At 43.1% G+C, this 20,928-nt stretch overlaps 1 protein-coding gene and 1 pseudogene across 1 annotated transcript; one reads left to right on the forward strand and one right to left on the reverse strand.

The window, feature by feature from the left end:
- Positions 1-11,801: 11,801 nt before the first annotated feature.
- Positions 11,802-13,133, reverse strand: LOC141637798 (uncharacterized; annotated as a pseudogene).
- A 5,718-nt stretch (positions 13,134-18,851) lies between these two features.
- On the forward strand, positions 18,852-20,015 carry LOC141637804 (uncharacterized). The gene has a single exon (XM_074447231.1). It carries the CDS (start codon positions 18,852-18,854, stop codon positions 20,013-20,015), a length of 1,164 nt encoding a protein of 387 aa, XP_074303332.1.
- The last annotated feature ends 913 nt before the right edge of the window (positions 20,016-20,928 follow it).

Here is a 20,928-nt window from a genome sequence, read left to right on the forward strand (position 1 = left end):
AATTATGTGGTACAGAAGTGCACCAAATTGTCACAGCAAGGTACGATTATATATAATGTAGTCACGAAGGGCATGACCAATCGAGCACGAGTAATGTCACTCCTCGTGGCTCGCGTGCCTCCGCTTAATAGCCACCAAACCTTCAACACCTTTTTATAATTTCAACGACTATAAGGTTACAAAAGTGTATCGTACCTATCTATGCAAACTGAAGTGTACAAATACGAGACTAGTAGAGTAGTAGGTGATCACTGATCCTAGAGAAGAATGTTAGCTTAGGACCTCTAAGAGTATCCACAAATTCTCATTGAAGACATGACATATCCGTCACAAGCTGAAGACGGATACCATTTTACCTCACAATGTACCCACTTTTTCTCTCTCTGTAACACTATTTATGTGGTCTCCTTTCTCCACTAACCCATTTTGTTACCATTTTATCTCACAAAATATCCGTCACAAATGGTAACCCGTCACAAGGGAGACCAATTGAAGAGTATCTCCAACAATGAATATCCACTACGCGTTTCTCCTTGTCGTACAACAAAAATGACAGGTTGATCAAAATTTAGGATGAGGATCAATATGCTCCGCTATTAGACCATCCCCAAGTAAAGGTCACGCTAACTAGGTCACGACCCGATTTTACTCTTAATCCCACTGTTTCGGGTGTAATTCCGGAGCAGGATTATGACCACTTAAGCTTGTAGAATGACGTCGTTGCTTGTCTCTTTCTTTCGCTCTCTCCTGTAAAGATGAACAAGGCGAGGGGTGGCTCGGCAGTACCGAGCGTACTCACTCCGACGCTCAAGTCGGTAAACTTAAAGAGATAAGTTGTGTGTTAACTTGGCAAAGTATATTGTAGAGAGATAAGGGAGTTTATACCAGATTATTAGATGTTTTTCGGATCCTTTTCTCAATGAGAGAAGTGGAGTATTTATAGACTTTCACCTTTTGTCACGTAGTGGCCAAGTGGCTAGCAGGTGGAAAGACTATCTTACCCTCGGCCGAGGGACCCATGGCGGCGGCGCAGCTGGTTGACTCCATCGAGGGACCGGATGTGAGTACGCGGATATGCCTCTCGGGCGGCTAGTTTGCAAACCGAGATCAGTGAATGAGACCCAAGCGAGGCTATGTCGGTTAAGGTCATCTAATACGTTGACTTCTTTGTCTTTTGGCTTTGACCTTGCTCAATATGTTGACTCGGTCGGCGGGTGCAGAATATGCCCCATCAATTTGCCCCAGCGTAGTCTATGCCGTGGTATGGACCTTCGATGAGTGTTGAGCGTATTCTGCGCATGTCGATCTTCTTCCTCGGCTTGGTTCATTCGGGCCGTACCATATCCCCCTCCACATGGTTGTGTAATGGACATCCAATGTGGAAAAGAAAATGGCGCTGGCCGAGACCAAGGTTGAGAGTGTCGTGTGCTTTTGATTGCCCCCGGCCGGTGCTGCCAAGCTTGGTTGATCAGCTGGCCGTTTAGCAAGTAGATACCAAGGAGCGTGTCGAAGAAGATTTGTCACTGTGTGTCGATTGACATTCCGTGGCTGCATGCTTGACACGTGGCCTGGTGCTGATTGGTGGACGTTTCATGGGCTTTGCTCTGATTGGTCCACTGAATGGGCTTTGCTCTATAAATAGAGCAATTAGCCCCTCATTTTGACCACCAAACTTCATTTTCTCAAAAAATTTCCTCTCTCTAGTTTTTTTTTTTTTGAAGAAACTTCTCTCTAGTTTTCGAAGCGTTACTCGGCGTAACACTTTCTTCCAAGGTAAACAAACAAATTCTTCCCCAACTTTTTACTTGTTAATTAACTGTTGTCACCATGTCTGCTGCTGATGCTCTTCCTAGTACCTCTACTCCGGGGGGCGAACCTCCGCATCCTGATGAACAGGAGCCACTGGTTGTCACCCCGATAGGTTTCGGGGGGCGCTTGTCGCCTTCTCCTGAAGTTGATGAGAAATTCTTGGAGGGTTTCGATGATGATGATGATTAAAAGACCCAATCCGACTCAGAGAGGCCGCATTATTCGTGGCACGGCGAAGCCTGCTCGATCAATCCTGATCGTGTTTGGACGAACAAGTTCGCTAGTTGTTCCGGGCCTGATCTTTTTGAAGACCATTACTCCTTCGGCAGGGGGTATAGAATCATTGTCCCTGAGGGTGATCAGGCAGTCTGTTGTCCTCCCGAAGGTTGTATCGGCGTGTACATCAGACATCTGGAGTATGGGCTCCGATTTCCTCTTAATGAACACGTTGCCGCTATAATCAAAGCCATGAATGTCGCCGTGGCGCAACTGCATCCGTTGGCCATTAGGACTATTATTGGCTTTGTATGGTTATGTCTTTTTAAAGGGGAGGCCCCAACGGTGAACCTCTTCCGCCGGCTTCACCATCTTCGGCAGACTACCCTAGGCGGCTCGGGGTGGTACAACGTGCGAGGCATCACCGAGCGGGTTATGTCACCGTTTCCAAGCTGACATCTTGCAAAGACTGGAAGGGGCGGTGGGTATATGTCGAGGTTCCGGAGGACTATCCACTGCCCCGGTCCTTCCAGAGCCACGTCAATTTGCGGTGTGAGAGTCAGGGGGAGCATGACAGATATGTCTCCCGGAATAAGATTAAGATGGACGCCAAGAAGGTCTATCTTAAGGAGGACGAAGTGCGGGCAATGAGCCTGTTTGAGGCTGAGAAGGATGGCACGCCGAAGGGATGGATGCCCCCGACGCAGATCGTCCTTCAAGACGAGCCGCTTTGCCACGTCGGCCTCATACCGGCCCTCGGCCAGGGTGAGTGGGGTCGGTGTGAGGCCCACCTTTGCTTTTATGCTTCTGTATTTGAGCCTTGGTTTATTTCTTTTGCTTAACTGTTGATTTTGTTTCTTGCAGATCGATTTGGCCGGGATCTCTCCGTCTCTATTCTAAACAAGTTGGGACTCGACCAGGACGGGAGAGTTGTTGAGCTGCACCCTAAGGCCGCGCCACGTGATCGCAGACCGGCCCCGCACGAGCTTATGGAGCAGGCGATGAAGGCAATGGATGTGGCGGCGACTCAAGCGGAGATTGGTGGTAACGTGCCGCGCCGGAGACCAAAAACAACGTCTACGGCGGCTACGACGCCAACTCCCACTCAATCTCCAATCCTCGCAGTCTAAAAGGATCAGGTGGTCGTCAATGTCGACGAGGACGTCACCGTTCTGGAGGGTCCTCCTACTTCAAATAAGAGGAAGGAAGCAACGCTTTGTTCTTTCTTTATTCTCGAGGCGAGAGAAAGAAAAAAGGGGTCGGTAGGCCCTCTGCCCAAGAAGGCTAAGACTGGTACGAATCTAACCCATGGCTCGGATTTAGCAGGTTCTTTAGGCGTTCCTGATGACAGGCTTTCTGATATGTCAATGAATGTTGACATGGATGCTTTGTCTGAGTTTTTTATAGATCAGCCGTCGCCGGCTGTCGTTCTCACTGAACAGCAATTGGAGAAGCAGCCTGTGCAGACGGGCGATCAAAATGTCACCGCCGACTCCTCATCCCATAAGGTTTCCCCCGTTCAGCTCAGGGCAGACGACATAAGGTTGGCCAAGAGGCTGGTGAAGTGGGCTGAACAAGCCGGCACTCATCTTGTCGAGCAAGAAAAGCTCATGGCTCAAGCTGCCCCTACGCTCGAACGGCTCAGGCTTGAGCTTGCCGCTGCTAAGAAGGAGGCCGAGAGGACGAAGAAGGACTTCCAGGCCGCCATGAAGGACTTCCTCGCTGAGCGAAAGCTTAAGGAGTAAGCTGAGAAGCTGGTCCTGGCCGAGAGGGCTAAGGTTGAGTCTGCGCTGGCTGATGCCGCTAAGCTGCGGGGGGAGAAAACCAAATTTGAAGGCGGCTATAAGACCATGGTTGAGCAGAGGGATAGATGGAAGTCCCTGCACTTGGCCGAGGCGAAGGAGCATAAGAACACAAAGGCTTTCCTTGCTCAGAGGGAGAAGGATATTGAGATGCTTAAAACTGTCATCATCTCTGACATGTGTGCCCGGTACCGGGACCAAGCTGAAGATGCTACCAGGGATGCGATTAAAGAGCTCCTTCCTGAAGGCACCTTTCCGTGGCAAGACTTTGACCGGCTTCTGGATGAGAAGGCGGCTGCTGCAGAGGCTAAGGCCGCGGACGAGGCGAAGGCGGCGAAGGCTGCTCAGGAAGCTGCGGCCAAGGTGGCCCATGATGATAAGGTGAAGGAGGCTAGAGAGGAGGCTAAGAGGGCAAAGGCAAGTGAAGCTGCCAAGTCGTCCTCTCCGCCCACCGTTGGCGATGCTGCTACTGCTGCCGATGGCGAGCAGCAACAGGCATAGGGAGACGGGCGGTCGTCACCAGATTCACCCGGCCCTTCGGACAGCTTCACCTGTTCGGGGGCCAACTATTGAGCCTTTCCACCCTGCCATCCTTTTGGCGCTTCAAGTCTTATGTTTGTAACCTTTTGTTGTTCCTTATTTTTTGTTAAACTTTGGTAGGTTGTGTTTAGGCTATCCCTATGGGGACGGCCGTCGACTTTGTTTTGCCTTGTAAAAATTTTTCAATAAAGTTTGTTTATTTGCCTTCGGCTTGGCCGAGGCTTTGATCTCATCCTTCATTCAGTTGTCTTCTTACGTTTTTAAACATATTGAGCGCTTTTTCGTTTTTACCTTGGCTGGCCGAGGCGATTAGATTGCGTATCTCAACGTACTTAAACGTTTTTAAACATGTTGGCATGTCGGTCGCTTCCTCCTCCACTCCCGGTCTTAGCCGAGGCGGTCAGATTTGCGCTTCCCAACTGCTGTTGTGAACATGTTAGCGTATCGGTCGTTCCCCCGTCACTCCCGGATTTGGCCGGGGCAATCGAGGTTACGGCTCGACAGCGTTCGTATCTATAGACATATTGATCGCTTCCTCTGCCACTCCCGGATTGGCGGGGCGATCAGTTGCGTTCTCAATGTACTTATACGTTCTTAAGCATGTTGGTCGCTTTCATGAGTATCAATCGCATTTGTAGTGATTGCCCGGTGGCGTCTACTAAGCATTTTAGTCGCTTTCGCGAGTATCAATCGCCATTGTAGTGATTTGCCGGCTTTGGCCGTGGCGTCTACTAGTGATTTGCCGGCTTTGGCGCGGCGTCTACTTTGGTACGACTACGGAGGGGACAAGCATTTCGATGGAAAACTTGGATCACTCTTCATAAGATATAATCACGCGTTGGGGTGCCCACAACGGTCTCGGACACCTCCACCGTTATACGAAATACTTCCTAAGGTTGTCGGTGTTCCAGTGGCTCATTAGAGGCACACCCTCCATGTCTGTCAGCCGGTATGTCCCCGGCCTCATTTCTTCAACCACTTTGTAGGGTCCTTCCCAGTTGGCCGTCATTTTACCATGGATGTTTTCTTTGTTTGTTGCGGCCGACTTTCTCAGGACTAGATCTCCTACTTTTAAGTCCCTTTTGTGGACCCTACGGTTGTATGCTCTTCTCATTCGATTTTGATACACTGCCAAGTTGAGCCGTGCCGTGTCTCGAATTTCTTCGACCAGGTCTAGGGAGGCTCTCAGGCCTTCCTCATTTTCGACTGGGTCAAAGGTTTGCGTTCTGAATGTTGGCACCGCTGCTTCAATTGGCAGGACGGCCTCAGACCCATAGACTAGGTAGAATGGACTGTACCTTGTTCTTCTTTTTCCGTGGTTCGAAGTGACCACAGGACGCCGGGTAGTTCATCAGCCCATCTTCCCTTTAGATCTTCAACCTTCTTTTTTAACCCGTTCAGTATTGTTTTATTAGCTGCCTCCACCTGCCCGTTGCTCTGAGGGTGGCAGACGGAGGAGTATGCAAATTTGATACCGAGCTCTTCCAACCAATTCATCACCATGTCACTCCAAAACTCTCGGCCGTGGTCAAATACAATGACTTGGGGTAACCCAAAACGAGTTATGACGTTCTCCCAAACCACCTTTCTTACGGCCGCCGTGGTCTTGGCAGGTACCGCGACAGCCTCGACCCATTTGGTGAAGTAGTCAACGGCGACAATCAGGTACTTTCTTCCTCCGGAGGTCGTCGGAAATGGTCCTAATAAATCCATCCCCCACTGTGCAAATGGTAGGGGACTAAGTACTGGTTGCAGGTCACGGGAAGGCGCATGTATTACCGGAGCATGCATCTGACAATTCTTGCACTTCTTGGTTTTGGCCCTGGAATCTTTCAGCATGGTGGGCCAGAAGTAGTCGGCTTGGAGAGCTTTGTGGGCTAGCGTTCTCGCCCCCATGTGGTGTCCGCAGATGCCTTCGTGAATCTCTGTCAGTATAAGCTCCGGGTCGGCTGGGCCGACACATTTCAAGAGTGGTCTTATCACAGACCTTCTGTATAATTCTCCTTCGAACACCAAGTACCTTGCGGCGATCCTTCTTATCTTCTGAGAGAGACTGCGGTCCTCCGGTAACTCTTTTGTCAGCTTGTATTTCATTACCGGAGTCATCCACGTCGTCTCGGCTTCGATGTCGCCCACCATGCCGACGGTCTCAGTGATGCTTTTAGCATTCCTGATATCCACCAGCACGGTTCGACTTGACATTCTTGGTGCTTGAACTGGCAAGTTTTGAGAGAGTGTCGGCTCGGTTGTTCTCAGACTTGGGGATGAACTGTATTTGGAAAGATTTCAATTTTGAGGTGTCGGCTTTTACCCTCCCCAGGTACCTTACCATCCCATTGTTTCGAGCCTCATACTCCCCTCGGATTTGATTGGTCACTAAGAGTGAGTCTGTTTTCAACACAATATGCTCCGCCCCGGCAGCTCTAGCTAACTCGACTCCAGTTATCACCGCCTCATATTCGGATTCCTTATTTGAGGCTGAGAAGGTAAACTTCAAGGCGTACTCAAACTCGTCTCCGTTAGGGCTGGTGATAAGGATGCCGGCTCCTGAGCTGTTCGCCGTGGAGGACCCGTCGGTATATACTTCCCACACGCCGGGTTGTGATTCTTCTTGATACGTGCACTCGGCCAGGAAGTCTGCAAGTGCTTGCCCCTTTATCGAAGGTCTCGGCTTGTACTGAATGCCAAAGCCGGAGAGCTCCACTGCCCATTTGATAAGTCGACGGATTTTTCGAATTTTTCTAATGCTTTCTCCAATGGCTGGTCGGTTAAGACCGTCACGGGATGCGCGTCGAAGTAGGGTTTCAGTTTCCTTGCGGCAACGACGACGGCGAGGGCTGCCTTTTCGATTAGTGGGTAATTTCTTTCGGCGGCCAGCAGTGTATGGCTGATAAAGTAAATTGGGTGTTCTTTGCTTATTTTCTTCCTTGACGATTACGGACCGACCGTGGCCGAGGTAACTGCTAAGTATAGATATAGCGTCTCCCCCAGCGTCGGCCTGGACAGGGTCGGTAGTGTCAGAAGGTGAGCTTTCAGTTGCCTGAAAGTTGTGCTCTGTTCCTCCCCCCAGCTGAAGTCTTTATTTCCTTTCAGCACTTTAAAGAACAGAGTGCTCTTGTCGGCCGACCGAGAGATGAAGCGGGCGAGAGCCGCCATCCTTCTGGTCAGCATCATAACCTCTTTTCGATTTCTCGGCTCCGGTAGGTCTAGTATTGCTTGGACTTTCTCTGGGTTGGCATCAATTCTCCTGGAGCTGACAAGCACGCCGAGGGACTTGCCGGCCCGGACACCGAAGTTGCATTTCATTGGGTTAAGCTTCATCTTATATTTCCTTAGTGAACAAAATGTTTCGCTCAAATCGGCCAAGTGCTCGCTGTCAGACTTGCTTTTTACAATAGCATCGTCGACGTAAGCCTCGATGTTTCGCCCTTTTATATCTTGAAACACTTTGTCCACCAACCTAGTGTAAGTTGCGCCAGCGTTATTCAAACCGAACGGCATCATTTTATACATGTATGTGCCGTTACCGGTGATGAATGCGCACTTAGACATGTCTTCTTCGGCCATGAATACCTGATGATACTCTGAGAAGGCGTCTAGCAGGCTTAGCATAGTGTAGCCTGCCGTTGCGTCAATTAAACTATCTATTCGAGGCAAGGGATAGCAATCTTTAGGGCACGCTTTATTAAGATTGGTAAAATCAACACACATCCTCCACGCCCCTGATGACTTCCTCACCATTACAACATTTGCTAACCACTCAGGGTAAGTACAAGGCATGATAAAGCCCACCTCTAACAATTTGTCTACTTCGGCTTTGATGGCCTCATCCTTCTCGGCCGAGGAGTTCCTCATCTTCTGCTTGACAGGGCGAGCGGTGGAGAGTACGTTCAGCTTGTGAACGATCACCTCCCGGCTCACGCCTGGCATCTCGGCTGCTGAGTATGCGAAGACATCTTTGTTCTTCCTCAGCAGGTCTAGGAGATCGGCTCTGAATTTTGGCTCCAGGCCGACACCGACAGTTACGGTGCGCCCTGGGTCAATTTCCACTTCCTCGGTCTCGGCTCCTTCGACCATGCCGACGTTGGTGTTCATCGGATCACCCTCCTGCTGTAAGGATGAGCTCTTCCCTTTCTCTGATTTCTTCGCCACTTTGAGGGATTGCATGTTGCACCCCCTGGCAGATACTTGGACATTGACTATTTCGTCTCTTTCGTCCTTTGAGACGAGCTTTTGTGCTTCCCCCCGGTCCGAGACGTACATCAATGTCAGGGCCCGGATGGACATCACAGCATCGGCCTCGCTCAAAGTGACTCGGCCTATGAGAACATTGTAGGCAGACGAACCATCAATAACCACGAACTCAGATAAAACATTTTTCGCCACGTCCGCTTGGCCGAGCATCACCGGCAGTCTGATTGACCCCAGGGGTACCAGGCCGGCCCCAGAGAAGCTGTATAGCGGGTTAGCATAGGGTTCAGGTCTCCAATCTTCAGACCGAGATTAAGAAAGCACTCCCTGAATATGATGTTCGTGTAGGCGCCTGTGTCAATCAGGCACCTTTTGACCAAGTGGTTGGCTATATCCAGGTGGACTACAAGCGGGTCGCTGTGCAGGGCAACGACTCCTTCGTAGTCCATCTTTCCAATGGTTATATCGGGGATTGTGGAAGCGGGGATCGCTATTTTGGGCACAAAGTTGATGGCTTGGTACAACTCATTCAGGTGCCGTTTGTGCCCATTAGATGACCCACCGTTCTCGTTCCCCCCGATGACAACCTGGATCACTCCCATCCGCTGGAATACTGATTTTCTATTTGCGCTGTCGGAGCTTGTTTCTGGGCCTCCAACTACGTACTTGCTGAGGGCCCCCTTTCGGATCAGCTCTTCGATGGCGTTCCTCAGATGCCGACAGTTGTCGGTCTTATGGCCGGTCTGGCCGTGGTACTCGCAAAACTGGCTTGTGTCGCCGTCCCCCCTCGCCTTGGGGGGCCTTGCCCACTTCTGCCCTTCATTCTTGCTTAGGGTAAAGACCTCGGCTGGAGATTTGACCAGGGGGGTGAGACTACTATACCGCTTCTGGGTGTATGGTCCCGAACTCCCCCCGGCGCCCGCCGCGTTCTGTTTCCTATTAAATCTCTCAGGCTGTGACCTATTCACGTCACGACGACCTTCATCAATGTTGTCCCGGCGGCTCTTCCTCTCTGGGTGCCCAGCTTCACTGTGGCCTACCCAGGTCTTGTGATAGTCCTCCACCTTTACGGCTCGGTCGGCCATCTTTCTGGCGGAGTCCAGGTTGAGGTCCTCGCACTTGATCAGCTCGTTCTTGAACTCGCCTTTCGGGAGGCCTTTCATCGGTGCGAAGGGCGCCGATTCGGTGTTCACTCACGGATCTCTTTGAACTTTTGCGTCGAATCTCTTCACGTAGCTCCGGAGGGACTCGTCCTCCCCCTGTCGGATAGTGAGGAGATCTGATGTTTCCACGGCCCTTCTCTTGTTGCAAGCATACTGGGCTATGAAATTGTCTCTTAGGTCGGCATAACAGTATACCGAGCCATTAGGTAGCCCCTTGTACCAACTCTGAGCCATCCCATGCAGGGTCGTTGGGAAGACTCGGCACCACACCTCATCAGGCTGCTCTCATACCGACATGTATGACTCGAAAGCCTCGGCATGGTCGGTTGGGTCGCTATCCCCTTTGTACGATAAGGGCGGCAGCTTTAGCTTAGTCGGCACAGAGACTTCGAGGACATAGGCACTGAGGGGCTGTCTGACCACGTGTCGAATGACACGCGGCGATCGGCTCCTCGCAACCTTAGTCCGGCTTCTCTCCCTCTGGCGGGAAGGGCTTCTTGTTGTCCGACTTTGGAGAGTCGGACTTCTTTCATTTCTTCGGGGGTGGCCTCGTTGTTGCCGCGGCGACGTTGTCCTCCCGCGAGTGGGGGAAGGACTTAGGTCTGCCACTGGCACCACGGGCTCTGCCGGCGTCCTAGCATGACTAGCTCCTTGTATCGCTCCGGTCAAGTTGTTCGGAGTCACTTTATGGGCCCTGGTCACCTGTGGATGCGCTGCCGTCACCGTCGTCGTGACAGGGGTGACCGGCGTACTTCCCATCAGGTCCAGGAATAGCTTCAGTTTGGATGCATCGACCACATGTCCCATGACAGTGACTTGGCCGGTAGGCAGCGGGGTTTCTGGCTCTTTTGGCATCCCGTACGCCGGCTCAGTGACTTGGCCGGTGGGGGACTGCCCGATCTCAGAATTACGGAACGTGTCATCCTGGTAGAATGCCATTTCTTCACTCACAGTTTCTTGTTGCTTTGACATCTTCTTAGCTTGTTGAATGGGTTTTGTTTTTGGTTTTTTTTTTGGTAAGGGAGGTGACTAGCTTTTAGTATCTATCCCCACAGACGGCGCCGATTGTTCCGGGTGTAATTTCGGAGCAGGATTATGACCACTTAAGCTTGTAGAATGACGTCGTTGCTTGTCTCTTCCTTTCGCTCTCTCCTGTAAAGATGAACAAACTGAGGGCTCGACTTGGTACCGAGCGTACTCACTCCGACGCTCAAGTCAGTAAACTTAAAGAGATAAGTTGTGTGTTAACTTGGAAAAGTATATTGTAGAGAGATAAGAGAGTTTATACCAGATTATTAGATGTTTTTCGGATCCTTTTCTCAATGAGAGAAGTGGAGTATTTATAGACTTTCACCTTTTGTCACGTAGTGGCCAAGTGGCTAGCAGGTGGAAAGACTATCTTACCCTCGGCCGAGGGACCCATGGCAGGCCGGCAGGCCTGGTTGACTCCATGCCGAGGGGACTGGATGTGAGTACGCGGATATGCCTCTCGGCCGGCTAGTTGCCGAGACCGAGACCCAAGTGACAGGCCGACAGGCTATGTCGGTTAGGCTGTCTAATACGTTGACTTGCTGTCTTTTGGCTTTGACCTTGCTCAATATGTTGACTCGGTCAGCGGGTGCAGAATATGCCCCATCACCCACATTATTAACCTTGACTCATTTTCACCCTCCCAAGCAGAAGGTTGCGACCTAGGTCATCAACCCAATCATTATCCACTTTACAACATTCCCAATCATTTTCCACATTCTCTACCCCAATTTTCTCTCTCTTACTTTTACAATTATTTATCCTAACATTTTATAAATATATTATTTATCTATTATTTATAAATATATTATTTATCTATTATTGTAAATATCATTTTCCACATTATTTATCCTAACACTTTACAAAAAAAAAAAAATTAAATAACGTTATAATTTTGAAAAGTGATTAGACGATGGCATTAACAATTAAAAAAAAATAAAATTGAAAAACATGATTCAACATATAAAATACCGCATACATAATTAAAAAAAAACATTAAATTAAAAAACATTAAATACTACGAAATTATAAAATGCATTAAAAGCAAATTCTAGTTACGAAAGTTTTCCCAAATATGCTCAATAAGATCATTTTTCAAAGCGTTATGAGTGACATGATCACGAATCTCGCCATGAATTTCTATGAATCGTTCTTGCGTCGACCTTTTACGACGATGATATTCATACTGGTCATCAGTAGCTGAACTCGGATTATCTTCCTTAAATTCTTCGATGATGCTTTCATAGTTAAGGTAAGTTTCCCGTTCATCTTCAACTATCATATTATGCATAATAATACAAGTCATGAGAACCTTCCCCATCATAACTGGATCCCAAAGAAGACAAGGGCGTTTGATAAACGCAAATCGAGCTTGTAGGACACCGAAAGCACGCTCCACATCTTTTCGACAACTCTCTTGTCGAGCTGCAAATAACCGATGCTTTTGAATTTGAGGAGCATTAATTGATTTAACAAATGTTGCCCAACCCGGTTATATACCATCAACAAGATAATATCCCATATTATACTCCGTACCATTAACTGTGAAATTAACAGCTGGCGCAGATTCTTCTAACAATTCATTAAATAATGGAGAACGTTGAAGAACGTTAATATCATTGAGCGAACCTGGTGTACCGAAGAAAGCATGCCATATCCATAAATCGTACGATGCGGCAGCTTCCAAAACAATTGTTGGCTTCCCGCTTCTCCCACCATATTGTTCTGCTAATGCTGTTGGACAGTTTTTCCATTCCCAATGCATGCAATCAATGCTACCCAACATACCAGGAAATCCACGTACTTGGCCCATATGGAGTAATCTAGTTAAGTCATCAGGATTGGTTCTACGTAGATACTCGTTCCCAAAGTTGAGTATCACACCTTCTACGAACGACTTGAGAGAATCTCTTATAGCTGTATCGCTCATACGCAAATATTCATCTAATGAATCAGTTGACGTACCATATGCTAGAACTCTTATAGCAGCCGTGCATCTCTGTAATGGTGAGAAACTAGGCCTCCCATTACCACCTTGTCTTTGTTGGAAAACAAGATCACTGGATGATAGAGCATCAACTAATTGCATGAATACATGCTTGCGCATGCGAAATCTGCGGCGAAATAGCTCAGGTGGATAGACCGGGTTCATAAAGTAGTCGTTGTACAACTGGTTGTGACCTTCTTCGCGATTTCTCTCGATCTTTCTCCGAGGACGTATTGCGGAAGGAGTTGGTTGACGTACTCTTCTATTAACGTATTCATAAATACGTTGGGTTATAAGGTTTTGTATAGACTCAGATCGCTCATCGGCTTCGGCTTCCCATTCTTCATCGGAAAGCCTATTTTGATCAACAATATAGTTATTTGTAGAGTCGGACATTGTAAGAGTGTTTTTATTTTGTAGGCAATTGTATGATATTGAGGATTAATTGGAAGAAGGATATTGTGAGATTGATTTTGTTCAACAATTAGGAGAGTATATATAAGAATTAGGTGCAACGACTATATTTTGATCTAACGGTTATAATTAATCCAACGGCTATATTCGATCCAACGGTTATTTTCGATCCAACGGCTATATTCGATCCAACGGCTATCATTATTCCAACGGCTATATTTTGATCTAACGGTTATAATTAATTTGAAATATAATTAAAAACCGAGTAACTTGTCTAATTCCGAGTAACTAATTAATAAAAACCGAGTAACTTGTCTAATTCCGAGTAACTAATTAATAACAACCGAGTAACTTGTCTAATTCCGAGTAACTAATTAATAAAAACCGAGTAGCTTGTCTAATTCCGAGTATTCTCTTCAATATTATCTTATCTTATCTTCAATTCCGAGTATTCTCTTCAATATTCTCTTCAATCTCTATCTTATCTTCAATCTCTATCTTCATCTCGAGTACCTTCAATCATTTTCAATATTCTCTTCAATATTATCTTCAATATCTTCATCTTCAATCGTCTCCTTCATCTAATAAACCATCACCTTCATCTTCAATATCTTCATCTTCTATACACGATTAATCTTCAATATACGATTCATCTTCAATATACACGATATCTTCATCTTCAATATCTTCATCTTCTATACACGATTAATCTTCAATGTACGATTAATCTTCAATATACACGATATCTTCATCTTCAATATCTTCATCTTCTATACACGATTAATCTTCAATATACGATTAATCTTCAATATACGATTCATCTTCTATACACGATTAATCTCCACAGACGATCTTCACAGACGATCTATACACGATTAGTCTCCATCTACGATCTCCACAGACGATCTATACATTCTGTTTGCCCAACATGCTGGTATGGACACGATCTCGTTTCATTGTTTATCCGTAGATTAATTGTTTTGTGTTGTTAAGATTTAATAAACTGCTGGTGTTATGCTGTTAAGATTAATAGGACTAATTTGTATGTTCATCCGTAATTTGCGATTAAAATCTGGTTTGTTTGTTCATCTTAAATCTGGTTTTGTGCTGTTCATCTCGTTTTCTGATGTTTTGTGCTGTTCATCTCGTTTTGTGCTGTTCATCCGTAGATTAATTTTAAGATTCATGATTTTGTTGTTCTTGTTTGCGATTAAATCTGTAGCTCACTTAAAATCGAAGATTCATGATTAAGCATAGCATTCAAAACTTAAACTAAAACAGAAAGAATTACATTTGGGACATATATTTGTCCATTAGCATATCCTTCATTTCTTGATCTTTTGTGTTTAAATTTTGTTTCAAGAGGAATGTGTTTAGCCAAATCATCTTGTTTTTAGTTTTCCGGCCTTGAATTCGTAGTTCTTCGATTTTAAAATCTGCAGCCATTCTTTTTTGTCGAAACTCAACTTGCTCTTTTGTTGATAGTCTATTTCCTTCCATAACTGAGATATCACTCGGACTAAACACCGAGTCGGACTCGGTCATAGGAGCTTTACCCTGCCTTTTCTTCTTCGCTGCCTCCCTTCCTTCGGGTCGTTCGTAACCCTCGGCATTTAAACTAGATGGGGTCGGGACATTAAAACTAGACGGTGTAGGGACATTGACGCTTGATGAGGTGTAGGGACATTGACGCTTGATGAGCTAGAATCCATTTCCGGCCTTGACCTTTTTGAACCCGACCAACTAATGTTCTCACTTGCATCAGTTGGATTTTTTTTGTAAACTCCATTTTGCATGCTTACTCATGATTTTATTGTAAACATGAAACTCAACAAATTCTTTATTATTGTTCTCATTACGAAACAATTTTTGAGCTAATTGTATGTCGTCTTCTATGTTAGTACCGCTTGCCGGTGGACGATTAACAACTTTAGAATAGCACCCAACCCATTTGTTTACTAGGAAATTGAGTCATTTATAACGATTTCTCATTCCCTCAAGACTCCTAATGCCAATTTCAGCATCATTTTGATTTTCCTTACGAGTTTGTTCATATAATTTGTAAACCGAATTCCACATTGTGATATATTTTTGGTTTTTGCCCAATACCGAGTCGGTGTTACTTAAAGTCCAAGCGGACATAAGAGCTTCATCCTCTTTATCGGTCCAATTTTTCCCGTCATTTTTTAAATTGATGTGATTTTTTTGGATGGTGGTTTTTGGGATTTAGTAGCACAATAAAGAGGAGTTTCCGCTACAAAGTCGTTTGTCGGGAGTCGAGACAACAACTTGGATTTCCAAAAATATCAAGTTTTTCACTTGATTGGGTACCCGATAATAATTCGGTAAAAGTTTGAGTACTTTGATTTAAATCGAAAGTTGAATTGTTTGGAGATAAATGATCATAGTTGCCATAATTTGAAATATCATATTCGTTTAAATCCATTACTTTTTGAAAAATTAGAGATATGTAAATGTGTTTGGTTTTTTTTTTTTTTTTTTTTTTTTACTGTAAAAGTTAATTTTTTGTGGGTAGAAGATAATAAAATTTAACTGAATGTTGTGCTCTTTTTATAAGTTTTTTTTTTATTTTAAAAAATAATAAGTTATAATGTGTATTTAATTTTATTGTCGGTAGGTGGTTGTTGAAATTGGAGTGAATGAAGGGAGGTGGATTTTACTGCAAGAGTGAAAGCAGAGTAGACAAGCTGTTGTACTTTTTTTTTTTTGCAAGCTGTTATGTACTTTGACGCAGAGAATTGAAAATGTAATATTTTTATTATTTATTAATTATTCCACCAATCAGATTTGGACACATAGGAGGTCACAAATGTGGTCAATTTTATTCAAGTAAGGTCACAAATTGACCTTTGGTCACAAATTATCTCATTTGGTCACCAATTAACCACCTTAATTAACTCACTAAGCATGACCAAGCAAGGTCATGACCAAGCAATTGACGTTGCTTGGGGATGGTCTTATGTGAGGAAGAGAACGCGCAGTGCAACTCAATTAAAATAATGGCTATGTGAGTGCAGGGATAAAAGAAAAACAGTAGAGAGTAGATAGATGTACAGTAGGAAAGATAAAGTGAGCATTTTGTTTTTCTTTTATTACCTTTTCAATATTAAATCAGTAAATAAAAATTATAAAAATTATATTAAAATATTTATTTTATTTTTCTTTACAATTAGAGACCACTATTGATAATATTTGGAAAGATTTACAAAAATGTGATGAGGAGTAATTGTAAATCATTGTTGGGGAAACATTTTTGTGGTAAATTGAAAAGTTGTGTAATGTTGAGGTGGATGTGTGAGAAGTGATGAGTGAGAGTGGGATGAGGAAGAGAACTCACCATGGTTGGAGATGGTCTAAACATACACTGAAATGCAAGTTTACATGTCTTAAATTTCCGATTTAGCTATGCCCTTTCAATTCAAATTGTGAATAGTTGCCGATCCTATTCAAATAAAGTTTACAGTAAGTCTTGTTTAAGACGGAGTATCCGTTTTAAATCATAAAACAGATCAAATATTACTACATCATAAAGTAATAAAGAAAACTTTTGACATACCCCTGGGTAACTTATCCTGTGATTTTGGTATGTATTTAATTGTCGTATACAAAGTTTACACCCTAAGACAATGTTCTTTTCTTTCTTTTTGAAATAAACGTAAAAGGCATACTGTTAATTGTAGAGATAAGTGATACTTTTCTTGAACTATGCTGTAATTTCAAGTTCATGAACATATTCATGATAAGTTCTAGAGTAATTCATGTACTTTGAATTTGGATTATTTATTCATGCATAGTGGAATATGGAAGGATGTGTCTTCACCTATAAATACCATGTAATTATAAGAGAAAATTGTTGAATACAGTCTTATAAAAATTACTTTTTAAAAATTACAATCTTATATAATTTTTTTTTTTAAATTATAGCCAGTATTTCTGATAATAAATTACAATCAGAACATTAATTCCGGCGTGAAATTAATGACAATTTGAATTTTTGTGACTTAAGTTCATATTTTAAGGCCAAAATACCCTTACCTTCAACTGTATAACCTCCTTATGTTCACCCCCATCAGATTTCACAACTCATCTTCTCTTTAATTCTCCATTTGAATTCTAATTCTATCATTTTCATTTTCTCTTAAAATTAACTAGTGTTCATCATCAATTTTCCCCAAATTGAACGTAATTGGGGTTCATCATCAATTTTCCCCAAACTAATTTTAGAAATAAACCCTAAAATTGGATTCAATAAATTGAAAAACAACAAATTTGGGGATAATATCAAATTTGCAGTAACTGTTTTCAACATTTGACTTAAATATACAAACCACATATATTTGAAAACATGTAAAACAATCATGTATAATCATAGAAAAGAGCTACTCCCTCCATTCAACTCCACTTTACAAGTTTCTCTTTTGCGCACTATTTACAAGCGGACATTCAACTTCAATTTTCTCTCGATACATAAGTGAAAATATATTCATGCGGGATCTTATTTGATTCGTCTTTAAGAGTACATTAAAAATATCTAACTTTTATAATTTTTGCAAACATGCAGCTAACGATATTTATCGTCTAAAAGTTGCGTTGGCAAACGTGATAAATGAAAGTTGTAAAGTGGAGTTGAATGGAGGGAGTACTAAGTACACACTTTCACCAACAATCCAAAATTTATAAGCATAGACTCTCAATTTGCTATCAGACGGTCTCATAGCTGTAAAAAATTTGACATGTATGGCACCAATTGACATCTTTACTATCATTTATGAAAATTATATCTTCAAAATAACTTCATAAGTAAACAAATTTCACAATAATGTAAGACGAATTTCAAGTTGGGGCACTTTTAAGACGGAGTTTTAAGACAAAATTTTGAGTGAAAATAATCAAAATCAGCTCTAAACATGATATGTATAACATACATTACCCAATTTTTCCCCCTTTTCATACAAAAGACAACCAAAATTCAATTCAAATTCTTAAACCCTAGAAATTTTGAGTCACATAACCTCAAATTTGATTCGATTTTTGCACAACCCACAACAATATTCAACCAATTTGAAGCAATTAGATCATACTTCATCCATTCAACTCCAATCTACCATAGTACACTTTGCACAAGTCTTAAGAAAATTATAAAGAATTAATAAAAGTACAATGGGAAATGGGATGAAAGAAAGTTTGGTCCATAAAGTAAACTGAATTAGGGAAGTACTTAGCCTCTAAGCTTCCCACCAAAAATTTCAATACTTCAAAAACCTCACCAAAACAAGTGGGACTTAATTCCCCCCCCCCCCCCCCCCCAAAAAAAAATGTCAGCTCAAATTACAAGGAACCCAGCTGGATACACATTCACACCAAGTTCTCACCTTACATTAGGGAGCTCATTCAATAACAAAGGAACAATAAAAAACTTTACAAGTCCATAAATTACAAGAATCCAAAAAAAAAGTGCTGAAGTTAAAAAAATTACACGGTTTTATTTCTTCAAATTACACAACCATCTTCAGAAAACTTCAACTTCACAGTCATGGTGTTCAAGTGTATGACAGAGGAATTGAGGACTGAAGTTGCCATCTACTTGCTTCAAAAAACTAATGATGGGAAGCTTGGATTTGGTGCTATCAGAGAGGCAACAGAAAGGTTTGGGTTGAGTGATAGAAGCATCTCAAACATATGAAAACTGGCAAAAAACCGAGGTTAGTAGGAGAAAAACTTGATGTCAAGAGTGAAAGAATAGGGAATAAAAACAGAAAAAGAATACTACCAGACATTGAGCATATCAAGTCACTTGACAATTCTAAAAGAAACACCATGGAGAGGGTTTCTAAAAACTGTGGAGTTTCAGTTGGAACAGTCCATTCATGGGTGAATGAAGGTTTACTTAAGCCTCGTTCAAGTCCATTACATCCCAAACTCAGTGACTTACACAAAGAACAAAGGCTACTGCATTCACTAAAGTCATTGGTGGTTAGACAACAAGTGCAAGAATTTCTGGATCTAAATTCAATCCCATTCACTGAAATAATATTTGATGAGATGAGCAACACTATCCACATGGATGAGAAGTGGTTCTTCATAACCTCAGACAATGAAAAGGTGTATATTGTGGAAGGGGAGGAGGCTCCATATAGGAGCTGCCATTCAAAAAGGTTCCTCACAAAGGTCATGTTCATGTGTGCAGTTAGTAGGCCAATATATGGAGCAGATGGGGAGTTAATATTTGATGGGAAAATAGGCATGTTTCCATTTAAACATGAAGTACTAGCAGCAAGGTCTAGCATAAATAGGCCAAGGGGGACAATGGAAACTAAGCCCATTGACTCAATCACAAAACAGGTTGTCAAAGATTGTCTAATTCATCAAGTTATACCAGCAATTAAGAGTGTGTGGCCAGACTGTTTAAGCAAGCATATTTACATTCAACAAGACAATGCAAGGCCACATATCAAGAATAACGACCCTGACTTTATGGTTGCTGCAAACTCAGATGGTTTTCATATTGAATTAGTTTTTCAACCCCCAAACTCACCAGATTTAAATTGTAATGACCTTGGATATTTCAAGGCATTACAGTCATTGCAATCATCAAGAGCATCCAAAACAGTTGATGAACTAGTCAATGAAGTTATGCAAGCATTCATAGATTACAGTCCTACCAAACTCAACAACATATTCTTATCATTACAAGCAGTCATGATTGAAATTATGATGTGTAAGGGCCCTAATGATTTTTCAATTCCACACATGGGGAAGGGTCATCTAGTTGCAATTGGTATGTTACCAAGGAATTTAGTAGTCAATGAAGAGTTGGTAAGAGAGTGCATTGAATATATGTAGGGATTAGGGAAGACAGAAGGACTTGAAAACCTAATGGACGCACTAGGGTACAATGTTGAAGGTTAAGTTTAAAGACAAATGGAGTGGAATGCATTGTCAATTCAAGTGATGTAATGTTTAGTTTAATGTTCATTTGAAACTGATGTTTCAAATGAACATTAAACTTCAGTTTACTTTTGAATGTAAGGTTCAGTTGGATGTAATGTTTTGTTTCAAATGAAATAAAATGACAAATGCAATGTTAAAATTGAAGTTCAGTTCATAATGCAATTTGAAGATCATATTTATGCAATGTTCAGTTGAAAAACAACAACACAAATCAGGAAAATGCAACGAAGATAGACCATCAACTCTCAGGCTAAGTGTGGCCTCACACTACTACAAATCCAGGCAACTACAACGCCCTTTAACAACGTTTATTCACGAAAATCACCATAAGACGTTGTAGAATGGATGACGCGAATTTTACTAAACTTAACTACAACGGTTATGTGTTGATAACCGTTGTTATAGGTTTTAACAACGGGTCAAACTTGCACAACCGTTGTTAATATAAAAACTAATAACAACAGTTTACTCTGTAATACATTATAACCGTTGTTAATAATTTGGCGCAAAATTAGTGAAAAGTAATTACAACGGTTATATTTGAACCCGTTGTTAATACTTTTTAACAACGGTTTTCTAAGGACCCGTTGTTAATATATTCTCTAATGACAAGGGGTTTTTGTGTAAAAACAGTTGTCAACACTTTCCATAATATAAACCACACAAACACAGATCAGCTAGAGCTACAGCCACAACCACAAACATACACAAATACAAACACACACTTTCTCATCGTCTCTTTCTCTCTTTTCCATCATCGCTTTATCATCTCCGTCACTGTTGTTGTCGTCATCTCTTATTTTCT

Source organism: Silene latifolia, chromosome 2, assembly GCF_048544455.1.
Source record: "Silene latifolia isolate original U9 population chromosome 2, ASM4854445v1, whole genome shotgun sequence".
In the NCBI taxonomy this organism is placed as follows: domain Eukaryota; kingdom Viridiplantae; phylum Streptophyta; class Magnoliopsida; order Caryophyllales; family Caryophyllaceae; genus Silene; species Silene latifolia.

Coding starts and splice junctions, on each gene's coding strand:
- LOC141637804 (XM_074447231.1), top strand. CDS start 18,852: ATGAAAACTGGCAAAAAACCGAGGTTAGTAGGAGAAAAACTTGATGTC.